Genomic DNA, 18,451 nt, shown 5'->3' on the forward strand with positions numbered 1-18,451 from the left:
AACACACGACATGATCTAAGACACCAACGGACGAGTAAAAACACGATAAATAGAGACGAATCCATATTAGAGGCTTAAAATACTCCAAGCCATAATCTCCCAAAAGCGAATTAAACCAGATTTTTTTTACGCGTTAAAGGATTTTATATAATGCCACTTAAATTAACGTGTTTTAATTTTCAGATTTTAATTAGTTTGATCATTCATGCTACTGTAGAAAATACTAAAACACAAAAACAACAATCAAGACATTGTGAATGTGCATAGAATTATTTATTCACCGGCAACTGCACAAAACATTCGGTCGAAAAGCAGTTTAGACAGAAAACTTAACGGATCCACAATGTCCACACACACACACACACAACACACACACACACACACACACACACCACCCACCCACACCCCCCCCCCCCCCACACACACACACTTTCTCTTCTCTCTCTCTCTTTCTCTCTCTCTCTCTCTCTCTCACACACACACACACACACACACACACACACACACACACCCCACACACACACTTTCTCTCCTCTCTCTCTCTTTCTCTCTCTCTCTCTCTCTCTCTCTCTCACACACACACACACACACACACACGCAGGAGGCAAAGTATTGTCACTTTCATACGGAGAAGTCATGAATAAAACTACACCAACCAAGAAGTTGTGTAACAAAACAGTCACGGTTTAAATCTTAATAAATTAACATTATATTCATCATGAAGTCAAAATGGATCCCTCAAAGGTAGCTAAAAGCAAAATTACTAACCAAAACATTCTTAACGTCAGTAGCTTACACAGAAAATTCAGGCACGATGCATGTCTGGAATATAAATAGAGTTTTTTATAAAACAAGGGCGGGACATGATTTTTTAAATTCGTGTCAAGAGGAAAACCCACAACATTGTGCGAGGTCATGGATCCGATTCTCGCGGCTCGTTTTCTTCAGTTTCATGCGCCGGTTTTGGAACCATATCTTGACTTGCCTGTCGGTCAGGTGCACGCTACGGCTGATCTCTAGGCGACGCTCGCGAGTCAAGTACATATTGAACAGAAATTCTTTCTCGAGCTCCAGGGTTTGGTGCTTCGTATAGGGGCAGCGTTTCTTCCGCCCGCTCTTCGCCGTTAGCCAGTTAGAGACTTTCTCAGTTTTCGAGTATCCTGCAAGAATATAGACAGATCCTTAAGATATTCATACAGGACTTTCACGATGATCTATATACCTCGAGTACTAATGTGTGCCAGTGTCCACCTCTCAGTTTTGTACTTTAGACGTTGAGCGTCTAAGATTAGACAAAATATATATAGCCTATGTTTTAAAATTCAAAGCGCTTCTGATTATACGCATTTGATATTTTGAATGAGAAGAGAAAGGTAATCCAACACAGGTAATCCAACACAGGCAACCAACACAGCTAACCAACACAACTAACCAACACAGCTAACCAACACAGGTACCTCGTATTTTTTTGCTCGTTTACCTTTCTGACTTTTAAAAATCTCGCCTGTCTTTATTAATCTTCCATTATAAATACAGTTTTGTTTTAATTTAACCATGTTTGTTTTACAGAGTATTCCTGTATTCTTCACAATTTGTAAGACGAATTACTTCACCTCTTTTTATCGTGTAAAATATAAGTATACTTGTTAAAATATGCTATATAAATGTGCAGGGTTAGGTTTAATTTTTAAGCGCTGGATGTGTTTAGTAGGAATCTGTGAGACTCACCCTGGCCACCGTCCTCTTTACACGGTGTCGAGTGTTCGGGAGAAGGTGACCTTCCTTCGTTGATGCACTCCGGCGTCTCCACATTGTCTCTGTGAGCGGGAGGTGCGTGCGCCAGACCTCTGCTCCTTGTGGACTCCACATCCACGTGTATTTGTTCGGGTGTCTGATTTGACCTGGGCAGTAGACAACCGAATCGAAAAGTGCCCGTGGTCGTCAGTGGCGTTTGATGACTTGTGTAGTCCTGCATACCAAGGCAATAAATCTTTGCAAGTGAAAGCATCTCAGGGAGCCGGAAGTAACCTGGGAGAGGAACCGATTTACGGCAATTACAAATAACTATACTGGACTCTGAAGCAAACTGTGAATTATTGAAGTCCTCGCAAAACACTGCTTCTCCAAGCCCGTTTTGTGTCTTGATAAGATAACATGTTCTCTCCTGTGCGTTGTTCGCAGGAGAAAGACAAGAAGGCAGGACATCTTCCTCATGTTTGGCGCGTGAGTGCACGCGACGGGACCACGACCTGTTCATCCACATAACCTAACTCGTCATGGGGAGCGTTTCTGTGCGCGTACTGGGATCAGGAATCTGCACTCCGTTTGGTAGTTCCTAAAGGTCTGGCTGGGTGGTAGAGCGTCCTCTTTCTTACCTGTAGTGGGACATGGCGTTTGGCTAGGTGAAGTCCGCGCGATGATCAGATGCTCACGACTTATTGTGGCCATTAGCAGGGTGTGTTCAGATTTATAAGAGGAGGTGGACGCTCCCTCTGTTCGTTATTTCCAGAGCCCGGGTTGCTCTGTTGTTAATGCCGCTGTGCATGAAGAGTTCTCACGAGTTGTGTCTGCACTTCTAAACTTGTGCAAGTGCACAAACACATAGGGACACGCCCACAGCAAATACGTCATCCGTTAGCTCGAGATCAAGTCTCGGCTGGAGTACGTGACACACCGTTTGTTTTGTTTGTCTTTCTTTCTCGTTCCTTCTTTTCATTGTTTCTATCGTTCATTGCTTCTTTCACACATTATTATTTATTCACCGGCAACTGCACAAAACATTCGGTCGAAATAAGCAGTTTAGACAGAAAACTTAACGGATCCACAATGTCCACACACACACGCGCACACACGCACACACGCACACACGCACACACAACCAGAAACACACCTACACTCACAACCACACCCACCTCAAAACCTCCCCCACACACAGTACAAAATGGAAAATGACATACTCCCAAGGTTAACAATTACCTGCACAAGATTCAGATTATCACGTTATTAGAGAGAATCTTGAATTTGAAACGGATCCACAATGTCCACACACACACGCACACACGCGCACACACGCACACACACACACACACACACACACGCACACACACACACACACACACATACCCACAACCAGAAACATACCTACACTCACAACCACACCCACCTCAAAACCTCCCCCACACACAGCACAAAATGGAAAATGACATACTCCCAAGGTTAACAATTACCTGCACAAGATTCAGATTATCACGTTATTAGAGAGAATATTGAATATTGAATTTGAAATTGACCGCTGGTGCAAATGTCTTGACATATAGAAGCACATAGAAGGACAACATCACAGCATCTCATTAAATAAACATAATTTAAATTACTATTCATATATAGGCCTGAAAGTGTAAAGAACACCACATAGTTTTCATTACAATGTTACAATGTGCAATTCAAGTTAAGATGACAGCAAGAGTGTGAATGATCTCTATATTACATTGCGTTTTATAGCACAAGCATAATAGCTTGTAGTATACATACAACATGACAGACGAATTACAACATTACTTAATGTAGGTTATCCACAATTTAGCTATAATGTTGGTGTATGTGTGCGTTGCTGCAAAGTTACACAATAAGCTTCTTCGAGTTGTGAAGTCTGCAATAGTCTGGATGTGAGTCATATAGCGGCTAGGGCTTTAAAATCGCATTCGTCTTTATAACAGGAGCAAATACGATTTTTTACATGGGTATCGGGTTTACACACACAGAAACACGACAGAAAATCAAAGTTGTAGGCTGTGAGAGATGGGAAAAATACTTCGAAAGTTTTTTTTAAAAGTAAAATTAATTATTCTTTGATTATATAATCATATTATTGTCATATTATAATTAAATATATTATCAGTATATCTTATAATATATTAAGAAATACTTACGCTTTAATATTATATTCTTTGTAAGTGAAAATAATGAACAGTAATATAACGTCTTATTTCAAAGAGAGGAAGCATTTATTGTTCACCACAAGTGTTTAATGTGCATGGAAGCCCTTCCCGCCCTCGCGTGCCTTTAAGTTGTCATTGAATCTCTCTCGCGGAAAGACCCGATCGTGTTACAAAATTACAACCTATATTTCAAACTACATCACTCACGTTAGAGAGAGAGAGAGGGAGAAAAGTAAACTTGAAAGGATACCAGACACTGCTAGCCATAACACTGTCCGAACTATAGGACTCAAAGAGCGGTAGTCGTGCCCGGTAATGTCGCATTGAATTCGCGTGGCCATAATTTACCTTCAGCTTCTTTACTGATCATTTAAAAAAATGAATCTCATAAATTAGGTTCAAATATATGTGGTGAAAAGGGACATAGCCGGCCGCATGCTTGATGGATTTTCACATCGGTGAAGGCTTAATGCTTTCCGAAACTTTAAACCCTAAATGAAACGGTAGAAGGTTGAGATGTGTTATTGGGAGAGAAGGTTCACTGCATTGAACATTTTAGAGATTATTTTAGGCCACCCACGTTTGATCGAGACACAATCACTGTTTTGATATTGATGTTTATAGTCTTACACCCCATTTTTATTCTACGTAACTGTACTTACTATAAGACTGCCTGTACGCCACTCTATATCAGTGTTTCTCAACCTTTTTTCAGTTGTGGCACCCTTTATATGCATGCAAAATTTTAAGGCACCCCAGTTTACAATGCGTTAAAAACACAGGCTGGGGGGGGGGACGTAAGTTGTTGACGGGGGGGGGGGGGGGGACGTAAGTTGTTGAAGGGGGGGGGGGGGGGGTGTGAACGTAAAATGGACACAAATTAAGTGTTATATCGCAATCTATCGATCGCGGGTGGTTGGCGCCAGAGCGAACTAGTAACTCATTGAATCATAGATATGGATCAGATAAATAAACAAGAATTTTTTTTTTTCGGATGTGAGATATCGGAAGAGTGCCGTGAGAGCGTGTGAAAACGGTCAAATGCGTGTGTCTCATGCGCAATGCGTGAGCGTTGGCAACCCTGAAAACATACTCTCTGCAACCAGCTCCCGGCCAACATAACACAAAAAAGTGATTATTAAGACAGAGAGCAGATAAATGTGACTTACAGTCAGTGGGAAACCTGCATAATCACGTGCTGACCTTAGTCATATGCAGGTCATATGCACGCTTTGAGCGTGAGACTCACGCATATTTAGCGATTTCACACGCTCTCACGCCACACATGGAATTTCTCACGCTTGAATATTATTATTATTAATTTATTTTTTAAATAATCTAATCGCCGCACACCGCAGCATATTCAGCCAATCCATCGGTTGTATATTATAATAGGTTGAACCAATCAGAATATAGATCGCGCTGTTTCTTGGTAGACTTTAGCCAGCCCGCTCCCCAACCACACACACACACACACACACACACACACACACACACACACACACACACACACACACACACACACACACACACACACACACACACACACACACACAGCCGCTACACTAACCATCGCGACAGATTCCAATCCCCCCCGCCTGAAAAAAAGCTCACGCCCACCAAACTTGAGAGATCTGGTCATATGAAATAATATTTAATGATTTTAAAGCGTATAATAACTTCAATTTTTAAAACTATCGTTTTTTATTTCACATCAGAATATTTTGACGGCACCCCCGATGAAGACAGACGGCACCCCAGGGTGCCGCGGCACCCCGGTTGAGAAACGCTGCTCTATATAACCTAAGACTGCGTGTACTACGTAAGTCAAAATTCCGAGCTTAGCATCCAGTCGCCTATGCTGGATCGGTGAATCATGAAATGCATGTGACCTGAGTCACAGCCTCAGGCTGCCAACACCTTAACGGATTCCATAATAGCTGGAGCCATTACACAACAGCGGTAGAACGTATAAGGTAGGCCTACAATACTCATTATGAGCCTTAATTTGGTTTGTGATCACGTTTGGAAGCGTGCCAGACGTTACACGGTCATGACATTGATCTCACGAGCGCCGCCCGGCGGACAATCAGAATTGATTTGTGGAATTTTCACTTATTTGAGAAAAGGACGGGAACTCAACTGAAGCGACGGGTAAAATAACCCAGTTTTGATCACTAAACTAGAACAAGACCCAAAAAACATTATCATGTCTTTTTGCTTTGCGGCACCTTGGAAACACAGCTAATAACCTTGGTTCTGAGACGTTTTATGGCACCACACTGCAATCGTCCAAATGCTCTAGACGCAGACAGCTTTTACGACCGCGTTGCTGCAGCAACAGAGAGGATGTCGAAGTAATTACTCCGAGATTCCTTAGTGCCTCAAAGGATGCGTCAGACTCGAGGATCCACCTCGGGTAACAATAATCCTCTCTCGTTACAAATGTAGGTATATAATATATACATTTATATATATCATGCATGAATGTTACGGCTGAGATCATACACACAGATGATAACAGTAAATATGGAATAATCATTTCTGCAATAAAACTCTCTAGTAGAAACAACTTTTCAACCACTTTTCCTGGTGAACAAAAAAACTTAAGAAGACTTTTTTTATGGAGGAAAATCACAAAGAGGCTCTTGACACTGTCTTGACACTGTCCCAAACTGTGAAAATGAAAAATTATTTCAAAGTCAGTCGTGTTTTAATGCGTCTATAAATCGCTGTAAATTGTGCAACAAGAAAAGAAAGAAAGAAAGAAAGAAAGAAAGAAAGAAAGAAAGAAAGAAATGAGTGGATTTTGTATTTTTTAGATAATGTGAATTTTTACCTACACCAGATAGAAAATAATGCATCATTAATCTATAGACCAAGATTTCATTTTAGTGGCGGTAGTTGCAGTGGTTGTACAGGTAGGCCATGGCGGTGAGTTTAATCCAGGTAAACGCTTTATCAATTTATAGTAAAGCGCAGCGTTTAGGCCACTCCACGATTTCTTTTTCACACAAATAAATGGTAGAAATGCGAACTTACTGTACTGTAGTCTTACAGCACGTGATTGCCAATACACACACCCTTCACCATTTGTCTGAATACTTTGTTTTGTAAATTCTAAAATACACAGCGTTACAAGCGGTGACGACCAACCGCAGCTATAAAAACCTGAACTGTTCTTCACGTTCTTACACAGAAAACGCGCACAGGTAAACAGTAGAAAAATCATTCGCTTTGGGGTAAAAAGATGGTTCAATGCAGCAGAGCAAACGCCGTGAAGACGACTGCATTGTCCAACTCAAGCTGACAAAAGTAGTGAACGAGAAGTTCACGAAAGCGGTTTCATTACAGCCCTAAAGTCTTTGGTGAGAGTCATCTTTCTCTCGTCTTTAATTTTGTTTCTTTTGCCTTTAGACGATCTCACAAGAAATATAAACATCTCACAACGAGACGATTTCACAGTGCGTCGTAACAGTTCAAGTACATATGTGAGCAGGTTCACTGGTACACAATGGTATTGCTTCAACAATCTTATCAGATTTTCTTCAATGTACGTGAACAATAAAATAAAATGCTACTACTGTTGGGGAGAAATAAATCGCATTAAACGCCGAGAGAATCCCACACCACAGGTTCTGTTTTGTTCCTTATTTAATCATAACAAAGTCTTTAGCCTTAAATACCAAAATGCAAAGTCACGTTAACGTTACAAGCGCCTGTGTATTCCTCTCAAAATATTTAAAGAACACGCTTTTCATGGGAAAAACTGTATTAGATTTCAAACAGTAGAGTGGAGTGGGCCTTCAAAACAAAACAAAATAAAACAATCTCTGCTAACAATTAAAACCGCACAAGCAACAATTACTCGTCCATACAACATACACACAATTACCCGTACATACAACACACACACACACACACACACACACACACACACACACACACACACACACACACAATTACCCGTACATACAACATACACACAATTACCCGTACATACAACACACACACAATTACTCGTACATACAACACACAACACACACAATTACTCGTACATACAACACACACACACACACACACACACACACACACACACACACACACACACACACACAATTACTCGTACATACAACACACACACACCCACACAATTACCTGTACATGCAACACACACACACACAATTACCCGTACATACAACATACACACACACACACACACACACACACACACACACACACACACACACACACACACACACACACACACACACACACACACACAATTACCCGTACATACAACATACATACAATTACCCGTACATACAACATACACACAATTACCCGTGCATACTGTACAACACATAAAATTACCCGTATATACAACACACACAATTGTACATACAACATACACACAATTACCCGTACATACAACACACACAATTACCCGTACATACAACACACACACACACACACACACACACACACACACACACACACACACACACACACACACACACACACACACACACACACACACACACAATTACCCGTACATCACGCAATTGCAATTATGTGCTCGTGCGTATTGTCACGTCAGAGGCCTCCGTCCTCGAACTTGAAATTAACCGCTGCATTATCGCCTCGTGGTTAATGCAGTTGTTATTGCAGGAGGAGTTGTGAGTTATCCCGGTGTCCTATAGTAGAGGATTCGTGGTGTAGTACTGTAAACGGTCCCGGTTAAGTTTTTTTTCTTTCATGCGTCTGTTCTGAAACCAGATTTTGACTTGGCGGTCGGTGAGGTTAAGCATCCGGGAGAGCTGAAGACGCTTTTCTTTGTTGATGTACACGCTAAAGAAGAACTCCCTCTCGAGCTCGCGGATTTGGTATTTGGTGTACGGACACCTCTTCTTCCGCACTCTCGGCGCATCTGGAAGTCACACAGAAGTTCACAAATAAGACAGATGAAATAGCATTTTGTTATCGATGCAATGTATCAACCAAACTGATCACGGACTGAACATTCAAACCATTAATACTCGTGGAATTAGAAGGCCAGATATCAGACTTGCTGGTATATTTCTTCAGTAGTGTGTGAATCCAATAACATACACGGACATAATTCTGTTTCTGCTTGAACGTCAGCAGACTATATAAAAACAAAACGTCTTTTTTTTCAAATTTCTTTCTGGTAATAGCCATCTGTGCTGTTTCATGATCTACAAATTATAGCATTATACGCATTTTATTATTATTATTATTATTATTATTATTATTATTATTATTCCTACAACTACAACTACTACTACTACTACAATTACTACTATCATTATTTGAATTTTAATTCCATATAAAAACTCATGTAAAGTATGCTATATTAAAAAACCTATTCAAATACATAGTTTACAAGAACATTTATTCGTTTTATCTAAATCTGTGCATCCTAATATATAGCACACAATCTGGATTTCAACTTTAGCAAAGGGACCAACACAGCATGCATGCGTGCACAATTCCACCACAGACGCTCGCGCACGCACGAGGGTTTTCTTACGCCAGTAACCCGTGAAAGTAGCATTTTTTTATTTTACAGAGTTATTTGAGAAGTTGGTTTCTATGGTTACTAGGATTTTCTGACTGTTACTATGACTACTTTGACCACTGCCATGGAGAAACGTGATTTTAAAGTTCAAGTCTAAAAAGCTCTGGTCTGGAGTATTGTCATGGCCAATTTCAATTGCAAGCACGTGATTCTCACAGTTTATAAGTTAGCATTGTTGGGGGAAATCTCAAGCCCTTAATAACCCGTATGCACTTATAAAACAGCATATAAAAATTTAACAGCAGTGCGGAAGAGTGCAAACTTTCTTCCGTAGCTGTCTAGCTGCAATCAGACATACTATTCACGCGGATCTTCTTGTCCGCGCTGTTGCCGGAAGAGAACTCGGGGCTGGATTCGTCTCGCTCCGTTCCCTCCGTCTCCGGCTCCGGGGCGGGTACTGGCGTCTCCTGCTTGTTGGAGTGCTGTTTGTCCCAGTATTCCTTGTTGTGCGCGTTGTCTACGCTTCCATATGGGGCGTCGAAAAACGGATCGAAAGCGTGTGGCAGCACCCCGCACCTTCCTACGCGCCCATAGACGCTCGGCGATGTGCCCGAGTTTGCCGTGGACTGATGGTACACGGCGGAACTATTCCTCGCGAACATTTCTCCAATGGTAGTGGAGGCTGGTGAACAATCCCGGTGCACCACGTCCTCGCCTGGGTAGCACTGAGCCCGTGAGCCTCGGCGAGGCCACTTTCCGGAGGCGTCAAAAGCGTAGTCCCTATAAGTAACGTCTCTGACAGGCTGGACCTGCGGCAGACTGCTCGAGTGAGACACGGGGCGAGGACTCGGGTTTGGAGACAGGAAGGAGGGCAACGCGGTGAAGTCAGTGCCCGGGACATAGTAGGTGCAACTGGGTAGATACATATTAGAACCGACAGCAACTCTCTCATCAAAATCCATCATTAACCGTGTTGTTTCTAGCTGGGTTTGCGAGACCCGAACACAGCGCCCTGAACATGGCGCACAAGCGCGCGTGCCTCTCGCCCTTCTTTGTAGCCGTATCCGCGAGGCAGAAATTTTGAGACGTAAGCTGACGTGGAAATTCATCTCCATCCATTCCAAAGGAGGCCACGGTCACGTGTTCCACATCAGAAATTGACAGATTTCTCTCTCTCTCTCTCTCTCTCTCTCTCTCTCTCTCTCTCTCTCTCTCTCTCTCTCTCTGAGTATATAGGACTGTATGCTGAAGGCTCTGACACTGGTTAACCGATGCACTCCACACTAGGTGAGACACGAATGTACCTTCTTAACATTATAAACTTTTGTTTGTTTGTTAAACCAGACTTTGTTAAACCAGACACAGAAATCAAACATTATGAATTCGGAGGACTCACAATCAGCGCACAGCCTAAATATTGAAACGACACCTTGTTCTCCCCTTTAACAGAACAATGTTATAGCAGAATTCATAGCAACGGAGAAACTTCGGAGAGAGACTACAGCTGGTCACGGGGTAATTAAAATAACGCTGTCTTTCTCCTTCGGATGCGTATACATTCAGAGGTGTCAGTTTTATTTAATTTTATTTTTACGCATTAGGATTTGGTTGAATATGGGGGATTAAAACAATTTACTAATATGTTAGTATAGCTACATGACCGTTTGTGTTCGTTTAAGTTCCTGGATTTTTGTTAATGTAAAAACGAGAAGCGAATGAAGTCGTTTTCATATTTTTAACCTATATCGTTCACAGTGTATGGGGATGGTGTATTAAACTAAGGACAGGATCATTTATATTTATATTTATTATTTATATTTAACAGCTATGGATGAAAATTGTGAATATAAAAATGCACATGAATCTAGCGATCTCTGAAAATGCGGGTGAACACTGCATTTTGTTACTATAGGCCTAATTTATACGACTGAGGCAGCTGCTAAGAGAGTATTGTGCGCATGTAGTGTTATTAAGAGAGTTTTGTGCGCATGCATGGACGTAATTTTGATTTCAAAAGTGGGGGGGGACATGGATTCGTCGCTATTTAAATATTTGATTTTAACCGTAAAAACTGGGGGGGACCAACACCGGCTTTTGAAAAAGTGGGGGGGACATGTCCCCCCCGTCCCCCCCCAAAATTACGTCCGTGTGCGCATGTAGTGTTATTAAGAGAGTATTGTGCGCATGTAGTGTTATTAAGAAAGTTTTGTGCGCATGTAATGTTATTAAGAGAGTATTGTCCGTATGTAGTGTTATTAAGAGAGTATTGTCCGTATGTTATTAAGAGAGATTTGTGCGCATGTAGTGTTATTAAGAGAATATTGTGCACAGTGTCATTAAGAGAGTATTGTGCACACAATGTTATTAAACGAATATTGTGCACATGTAATGTTATTTGCACCTTCCTTTACTAAAACCTCTCAAACGGAAAGGACAATCTCTATATTTTTTTAGCAGCTTGATTAATTGAGCTATTTTTCACATCAGTGCAAGTATAACTTAACACTATAACATTTCTAAATTTAAAAATTTTAATTATTACTGCTTAAGGATAAACCTGCTACTGTTTTTAACTTTGCCAAAAAATATGTTGATGCAGCAAAATCACCATGTTCCCAAAAGGCTCCATGTTTCATTTTACACGCATGAAATATGGAAAGCTGTAAAATGAGGGAGTGAAAACACATGTCTTCTCTTTTAGGACGACAGTAGTGCAACCATCCTATAAAATTCCATAAAATAATGTTTGGTTGTTCTGTCATTGAAACATCACATAAATAACAACTGTAACTTCTTCTGAAAATATTGCTGAAAAGAATTTTCAGTATAAAAGCTCCAAAAGCTATGTAGGTTTATTTTAATGAAAAGATCAGTCGTCATTGCAAGGATCTGCAAGGAGACCAGACCTTAGAAGGAAATATAAAGCCACTATTATCTTACATAATTCTGTTTTCATTTCATAGTCTATAGTTCTTATAGAGGTAGGACAGGTTTTAGTTTCTGAACTGCTTGGCAAAGATTTTTTGGTGTGACCGTGAGCATTAACCATGAAAATGACCTGTGAGTCCTAACCAGGAGTATTAACCGTGAGTATTCAACGTGAGGATTAAACCTGATGAGGCTCTGGAGGCCTGCTCATACTCGGCCACGCAGCGTCTTAACTCCTATGGATGAAGCACGTTTCCCCAGAATGCACGTGATGGCCACGTACCTCGAGCTTCGGACAGCACAACTCCCTAAACTGGCTAAGACTTTTAAATATTGTGATTGAGAGTCACAACAACAGAAATTATATTAAAGTCAACACATCTGGCTTCAGTGTTGTCCTGGTGATGGAGTGTTGTCGTGATGATGGAGTGTTGTCCTGGGCTGTGTTCGAAATAGACTACTACATACTGGATACTGCATACTGGACTCAGTATATACTGGATACTGCATACTGGTCCTCGTAGTAGTATGCAGTACAGTTTCCAGTATGCGACAAAAGCAAAGCACACTACCGGGTCACGTGAACGTAGCGTTGCATGATGGGATGCAGTACACCACGAAGATAGCTCTGTTCGCGTACTGGAATATTTTGCGGAAGTAGTAGGTCATCCGGGTATGTTTCGCGTACTGGAAATTTTCATTTTGGTCACATACTGCATACGACATACTGATTTGGGGCTCGATCAGTATGCCAGTACTATGTAGTAGACTATTTCGAACACAGCCCTGGAGTGCTGTTGTGATGATGGAGTGTTGTCTTGGTGAAGGAGTGTTGTCGTGATGATTGAGTTGTTGTCCTGGTGATGGAGTGTTGTCCTGGTGATGGAGTGTTGTCGTGATGATGTAGTGTTGTCCTGGTGGTGGAGTGTTGTCCTGGTGATGATGGAGTGTTGTCCTGGTGATGGAGTGTTGTCCTTGTGGTGGAGTGTTGTCCTGGTGATGATAGAGTGTTGTCCTGGTGGTGGGGTGTTGTCCTGGTGATGATGGAGTGTTGTCCTGGTGATGATGGACTGACAACTGACACCACACAAAACGCTGGCACACAAACACTGGCATCCCCACCACACACTCCGCCTCTTCGTCAACTCTTGACAAATTCCACACCATGTGTTGGGAAGCATTCAGCAGTCATTGGGCCAGAAGCACAGAGTGTTTGGTCCTGTATGGTTGGTCTTATGGCTTAGGTATGAAGCCGTAACAGGCAGGTTTTCCGCTCAGATAAACACACACCTCATTAGATGGAGAGTAACAGCTCAGAATCACACTAGCTTCGCAATACAATATTAAAATACAGGTATGTTTCAGTCTCAAACATTTTTCAATTCATCATTTGGGATTTGAAAACGTGAGTGTGGATTTTAATAAATTATGACGGATGCCAGTGGACTACCAGTAATTTCTGTTTATTCATCTGTGGGGATAGCTGTGTACTACCACAGTAGACTGCTGTGTACTGCCATAGTAGGCTGCTGTGTACAACCGTAGTAGACTGTTGTGTACTGCCACAGTAGACTGCTGTGTACTACCACAGTAGACTTGTAACGCGGCGGGTATGGTGACGTAACCACCGCGTGAATATACTTGAGAGGCGGACCCAAGTGTCGGCTCGGTCTGGCACAATAATATGCGAGAGTAGTAAATGTGGAGTTAATGCATACACACACAGTGTGGCAAAAACACCAACACAAAACGACGCGGAAAAACAACGCGCAAAATGAAACTAAACCGTAGATACTCGGTAGAAAAAGGAAACAAAAACAACGCGGAAGACTGACGCATGAAAAGCAAAACTCACTCGTAGCGAGAGGGTGGAAAAAATAATAAAGGCAACTAAGAGGACGCGGAAAAAACTCGTCGCGTAAACCGAAATGAGAACACCAGGAGAAGAATCTGGCTACTGGCAAAAATGCCGCAACAAAACAAAACCTTCCCAAAATAAATGAATAACGGATAGGAAGAGAAACAGATGGAGGAAAACTTGAGATTGGCTAGAAAGCAGCGCAGGAGACAGAGACTCGAATAAGTGAAAGAACAAGAGAGAGGGAGAGAGAAAGAATAAGGTGGCGAGACACCTTTAACTTGAGAATGAGACAAGAGAAAGGGCTGAGAACGTACCGGCATAACCAAAACGAATCAGCAATGATCCGTCTCCAAAAGCTTCCTTAAAAAGCCATGGCAACAGGTGAGACGGATCATTGCTGATTGCGTGGATGTAGTCTAGGGCTGACTCGGGTGCCCCTAGTGGAGGTAGATGGTGTGGAATCCGAGCCAGCCCTGACAGAGCCCCCCCTCTAGGCCCGAGACCCCGCGGGCCCAGAGCGACTGCCCTGTCACGACGGAAGTCGCGTATAAGAGAACGGTCGACAATGCGAGAGGCGGGGACCCAGGAACGTTCCTCGGGACCGTAACCCGCCCAGTCAACGAGGTATTGGTCCCGACCACGAACACGGCGGTGGTCCAATAACCGGGTAACCGTGTACACCGGACCACCGTCAACCACGCGGGGAGGCGGCGGGGCCGGAGCACGGGGCATGTGACACAAAACCGGGCGGAGACGCGAGACGTGGAACACCGGATGGACACGCATGGAAGGAGGAAGCAGCAGCCGGTAGGAAACGGGGTTGATCCGCCTATCCACCTTGAAGGGACCCAAGTACCGAGGGGCCAACTTCTTGGTCCCGCCACGGACCGGCAGATCCTTGGCGGAAAGCCAGACTCGTTGCCCGGGGCGGAAAGACAAGGCCGGAAGACGGTGCTTGTCAGCACTGCGACGGTAACCGGCCGAGGCAGACAAAAGGGCCTTACGGGCCTTACGCCATGCCAACCGGCACCGCCGCACCAAGGCACGAGCTCCTGGAACTGCCACCTCCTCTTCCTGGTCTGCAAACATAGGAGGGGCATAGCCATAAAGGCACTCAAAGGGTGACATCCCTAGAGCGGAGTGCCACAAGGTATTGTGGGCGTACTCAGCCCAGAGGAGTTGGTCAGCCCAGGAGGAGGGATTGGTGGAGGCCAGACACCGAAGCGTCTGCTCCAAGTCCTGGTTAGTTCGCTCGGTTTGACCGTTGGTCTGGGGATGAAAGCCTGAGGATAGACTGGCCTTGGCTCCCAGGAGACCCAGGAAGGCCCCCCAAAAGCGGCTGGTAAATTGCGGTCCCCTGTCAGACACCACGTCGGAGGGGAAGCCGTGGTACCGGACAATGTAACGGAGAAACAGGGAGGCAGTATCACGGGCCGAGGGGAGCTTAGGCAAGGCCAAAAACCTGGCGGTCTTAGAGAACCGGTCAACAATAACCAATATAGTGGTGTTGCCACGAGAGGGAGGTAAGCCCGTCACAAAGTCCAGGGCAACGTGCGTCCATGGTCTGGACGGGATAGGAAGTGGACGCAACAACCCAGCGGGTTTAGAATGGGAGGCTTTGTTTTTTGCACATGTCTCACAAGCAGCAACAAACCTGCCCACCTCCTGGTCCATCCCAGGCCACCAAAATCTCCTTTTCAGGAGCTCAAGAGTACGACGGACTCCGGGATGGGCTGCGAAAGGTGAGTCATGCCCCCAACTCATAACTTTTTTCCTTAAATTAGGATGAACATATAAGCGACCAGGGGGAGTCCCGCTAGGCCCAGGATTGCCCGTAAGAGCTTGCTTAACCTCAGTTTCGATACCCCATTGTATGGGTGCTACAATCTTGGAAGCCGGTATTACCGTACCGGGTTCTGAGATGTCGGCAGGTGGTTCCCACTGACGGGAGAGGGCATCTGGCTTTACATTCTTGGTGCCAGGTCTGTACGAAAGTGTAAAATCAAACCGCCCAAAGAATAAGGACCATCTAGCCTGCCTGGGGTTAAGTCGTTTAGCCTGCTGGAGGTAGGCTAAGTTCTTGTGGTCCGTCCACACGAGGAACGGATGTTTAGCCCCCTCCAGCCAGTGCCTCCATTCCTCTAGTGCCAGCTTGACAGCCAGCAGCTCTTTGTCCCCCACATCGTAATTACGCTCGGCGGGTGTCATGCGGTGAGAGAAGTAGGCACAAGGATGGAGTTTCTGAGGAGTGCCTGTTCTCTGAGAGAGCACGGCGCCCACTCCGTAATCGGAGGCATCGACCTCGACGATGAATGGGAGGTCAGGGTCAGGCATGCACAAAACGGGTTCAGAGGTGAACTGTTTTTTGAGTTTGTCAAAGGCTTGCTGGGCCTCAGGAGACCAGACAAAAGGACCGGGAATTTTCCTAGTGAGAGCAATAAGGGGGGCTGCCAGGGTGCTGAACCCCTTAATGAAGCGCCGGTAAAAATTAGCAAACCCCAGGAAGCGTTGAACTAAACGAAGTGAGGTAGGAGTCGGCCATTGAGCCACGGCCCGGATCTTAGAGGGATCCATGGCCAAGGTATTCTGAGCTATACGATACCCCAAAAATCCTACTTCCTGGACGTGGAAGAGGGACTTCTCCAGCTTTATGTAGAGGTGGTTTTCCAATAGGAGCTGGAGTACCCGTCTTACATGTGTAAGGTGTTCTGCTACGGTACGGCTATAAATGAGGATGTCGTCCAAGTAAACAAAAGCATACCTGTCTAACGTTTCTCTCAAAACCTCATTAATAAAACGTTGGAACACTGCCGGGGCATTCATGAGGCCGAATGGCATAACCAGGTACTCATAGTGACCCGAAGGTGTGATGAAGGCGGTCTTCCACTCATCACCCTCACGGACTCTAACCAGGTTGTAGGCACTCCGGAGGTCAAGCTTGGTGAAGATAGTGGCCTGTTGGAGTGCCTCAAAAGCAGAGGCCATGAGGGGTAGAGGATGACGATCCTTAACAGTTACTTTATTGAGCCCTCGGTAATCAATACAGGGCCTTAACCCTCCATCTTTCTTGCCCACAAAAAAGAAGCCGGCTCCGGCAGGAGACGTGGAGGGTCTGATGAACCCTGCGGCCAGGGCCTCACGGATATACTCCTCCATGGCCTTACGTTCTGGGGCGGCTAAAGAAAAGAGACGGCCCCTGGGAGGGCTGATTCGTTCTGTAACGCGGCGGGTATGGTGACGTAACCACCGCGTGAATATACTTGAGAGGCGGACCCAAGTGCCGGCTCGGTCTGGCACAATAATATGCGAGAGTAGTAAATGTGGAGTTAATGCATACACACACAGTGTGGCAAAAACACCAACACAAAACGACGCGGAAAAACAACGCGCAAAATGAAACTAAACCGTAGATACTCGGTAGAAAAAGGAAACAAAAACAACGCGGAAGACTGACGCATGAAAAGCAAAACTCACTCGTAGCGAGAGGGTGGAAAAAATAATAAAGGCAACTAAGAGGACGCGGAAAAAACTTGTCGCGTAAACCGAAATGAGAACACCAGGAGAAGAATCTGGCTACTGGCAAAAATGCCGCAACAAAACAAAACCTTCCCAAAATAAATGAATAACGGATAGGAAGAGAAACAGATGGAGGAAAACTTGAGATTGGCTAGAAAGCAGCGCAGGAGACAGAGACTCGAATAAGTGAAAGAACAAGAGAGAGGGAGAGAGAAAGAATAAGGTGGCGAGAGAATGAGACAAGAGAAAGGGCTGAGAACGTACCGGCATAACCAAAACGAATCAGCAATGATCCGTCTCCAAAAGCTTCCTTAAAAAGCCATGGCAACAGGTGAGACGGATCATTGCTGATTGCGTGGATGTAGTCTAGGGCTGACTCGGGTGCCCCTAGTGGAGGTAGATGGTGTGGAATCCGAGCCAGCCCTGACAAGACTGCTGTGTACAACCATAGTAGACTGTTGTGTACTACCACAGTAGACTGCTGGGTACTACCATAGTAGACTGATGTGTACTACCACAGTAGACTGCTGTGTACAACCACAGTAGACTGCTGTGTACTACCACAGTAGACTGCTGTGTACAACCACAGTAGACTGTTGTGTACTACCACAGTAGACTGCTGTGTACTACCACAGTAGACTGCTGTGTACAACCACAGTAGACTGC

General features: G+C 44.2%; 3 protein-coding genes across 5 annotated transcripts in view; 1 reads left to right on the plus strand and 2 right to left on the minus strand.

The window, feature by feature from the left end:
• Positions 1–453: 453 nt before the first annotated feature.
• Positions 454–3,112, minus strand: LOC143517208 (homeobox protein Hox-D10-like). 2 transcript variants are annotated; one of them, XM_077009438.1, is made up of 3 exons: positions 2,376–3,112; positions 1,729–2,028; positions 454–1,160 (listed from the first exon to the last, which is right to left on the minus strand). In XM_077009438.1, exons 1-3 carry the CDS (start codon positions 2,446–2,448, stop codon positions 883–885), a joined length of 651 nt encoding a protein of 216 aa, XP_076865553.1. In that variant the 5' UTR covers positions 2,449–3,112; the 3' UTR covers positions 454–882. The 2 variants fall into 2 exon arrangements, with proteins under 2 accessions (XP_076865553.1, XP_076865554.1); XM_077009439.1 differs by having other exon boundaries at positions 1,729–1,901; positions 2,376–3,110.
• A 5,523-nt stretch (positions 3,113–8,635) lies between these two features.
• hoxa11a (homeobox A11a) lies at positions 8,636–10,644 on the minus strand. The gene is made up of 2 exons (XM_077009434.1): positions 9,839–10,644; positions 8,636–8,868 (listed from the first exon to the last, which is right to left on the minus strand). Exons 1-2 carry the CDS (start codon positions 10,593–10,595, stop codon positions 8,636–8,638), a joined length of 990 nt encoding a protein of 329 aa, XP_076865549.1. The 5' UTR covers positions 10,596–10,644.
• The window catches only part of evx1 (even-skipped homeobox 1), a 38,872-nt gene continuing 30,666 nt past the window's right edge, over positions 10,246–18,451 (plus strand). The window contains exons 1-4 of one of the 2 annotated variants that reach the window (XM_077009432.1): positions 10,246–10,382; positions 10,464–10,567; positions 10,717–10,767; positions 10,930–10,995. The gene's annotated coding sequence lies outside the window, so the exon portion shown is untranslated. Of the gene's footprint in view, positions 10,383–10,437; positions 10,568–10,716; positions 10,768–10,929; positions 10,996–18,451 lie in introns of those variants that run through there. The other variant, XM_077009431.1, reaches the window with a different exon arrangement.

The sequence above is a fragment of the Brachyhypopomus gauderio genome, chromosome 6, assembly GCF_052324685.1.
Source record: "Brachyhypopomus gauderio isolate BG-103 chromosome 6, BGAUD_0.2, whole genome shotgun sequence".
Taxonomy (NCBI): domain Eukaryota; kingdom Metazoa; phylum Chordata; class Actinopteri; order Gymnotiformes; family Hypopomidae; genus Brachyhypopomus; species Brachyhypopomus gauderio.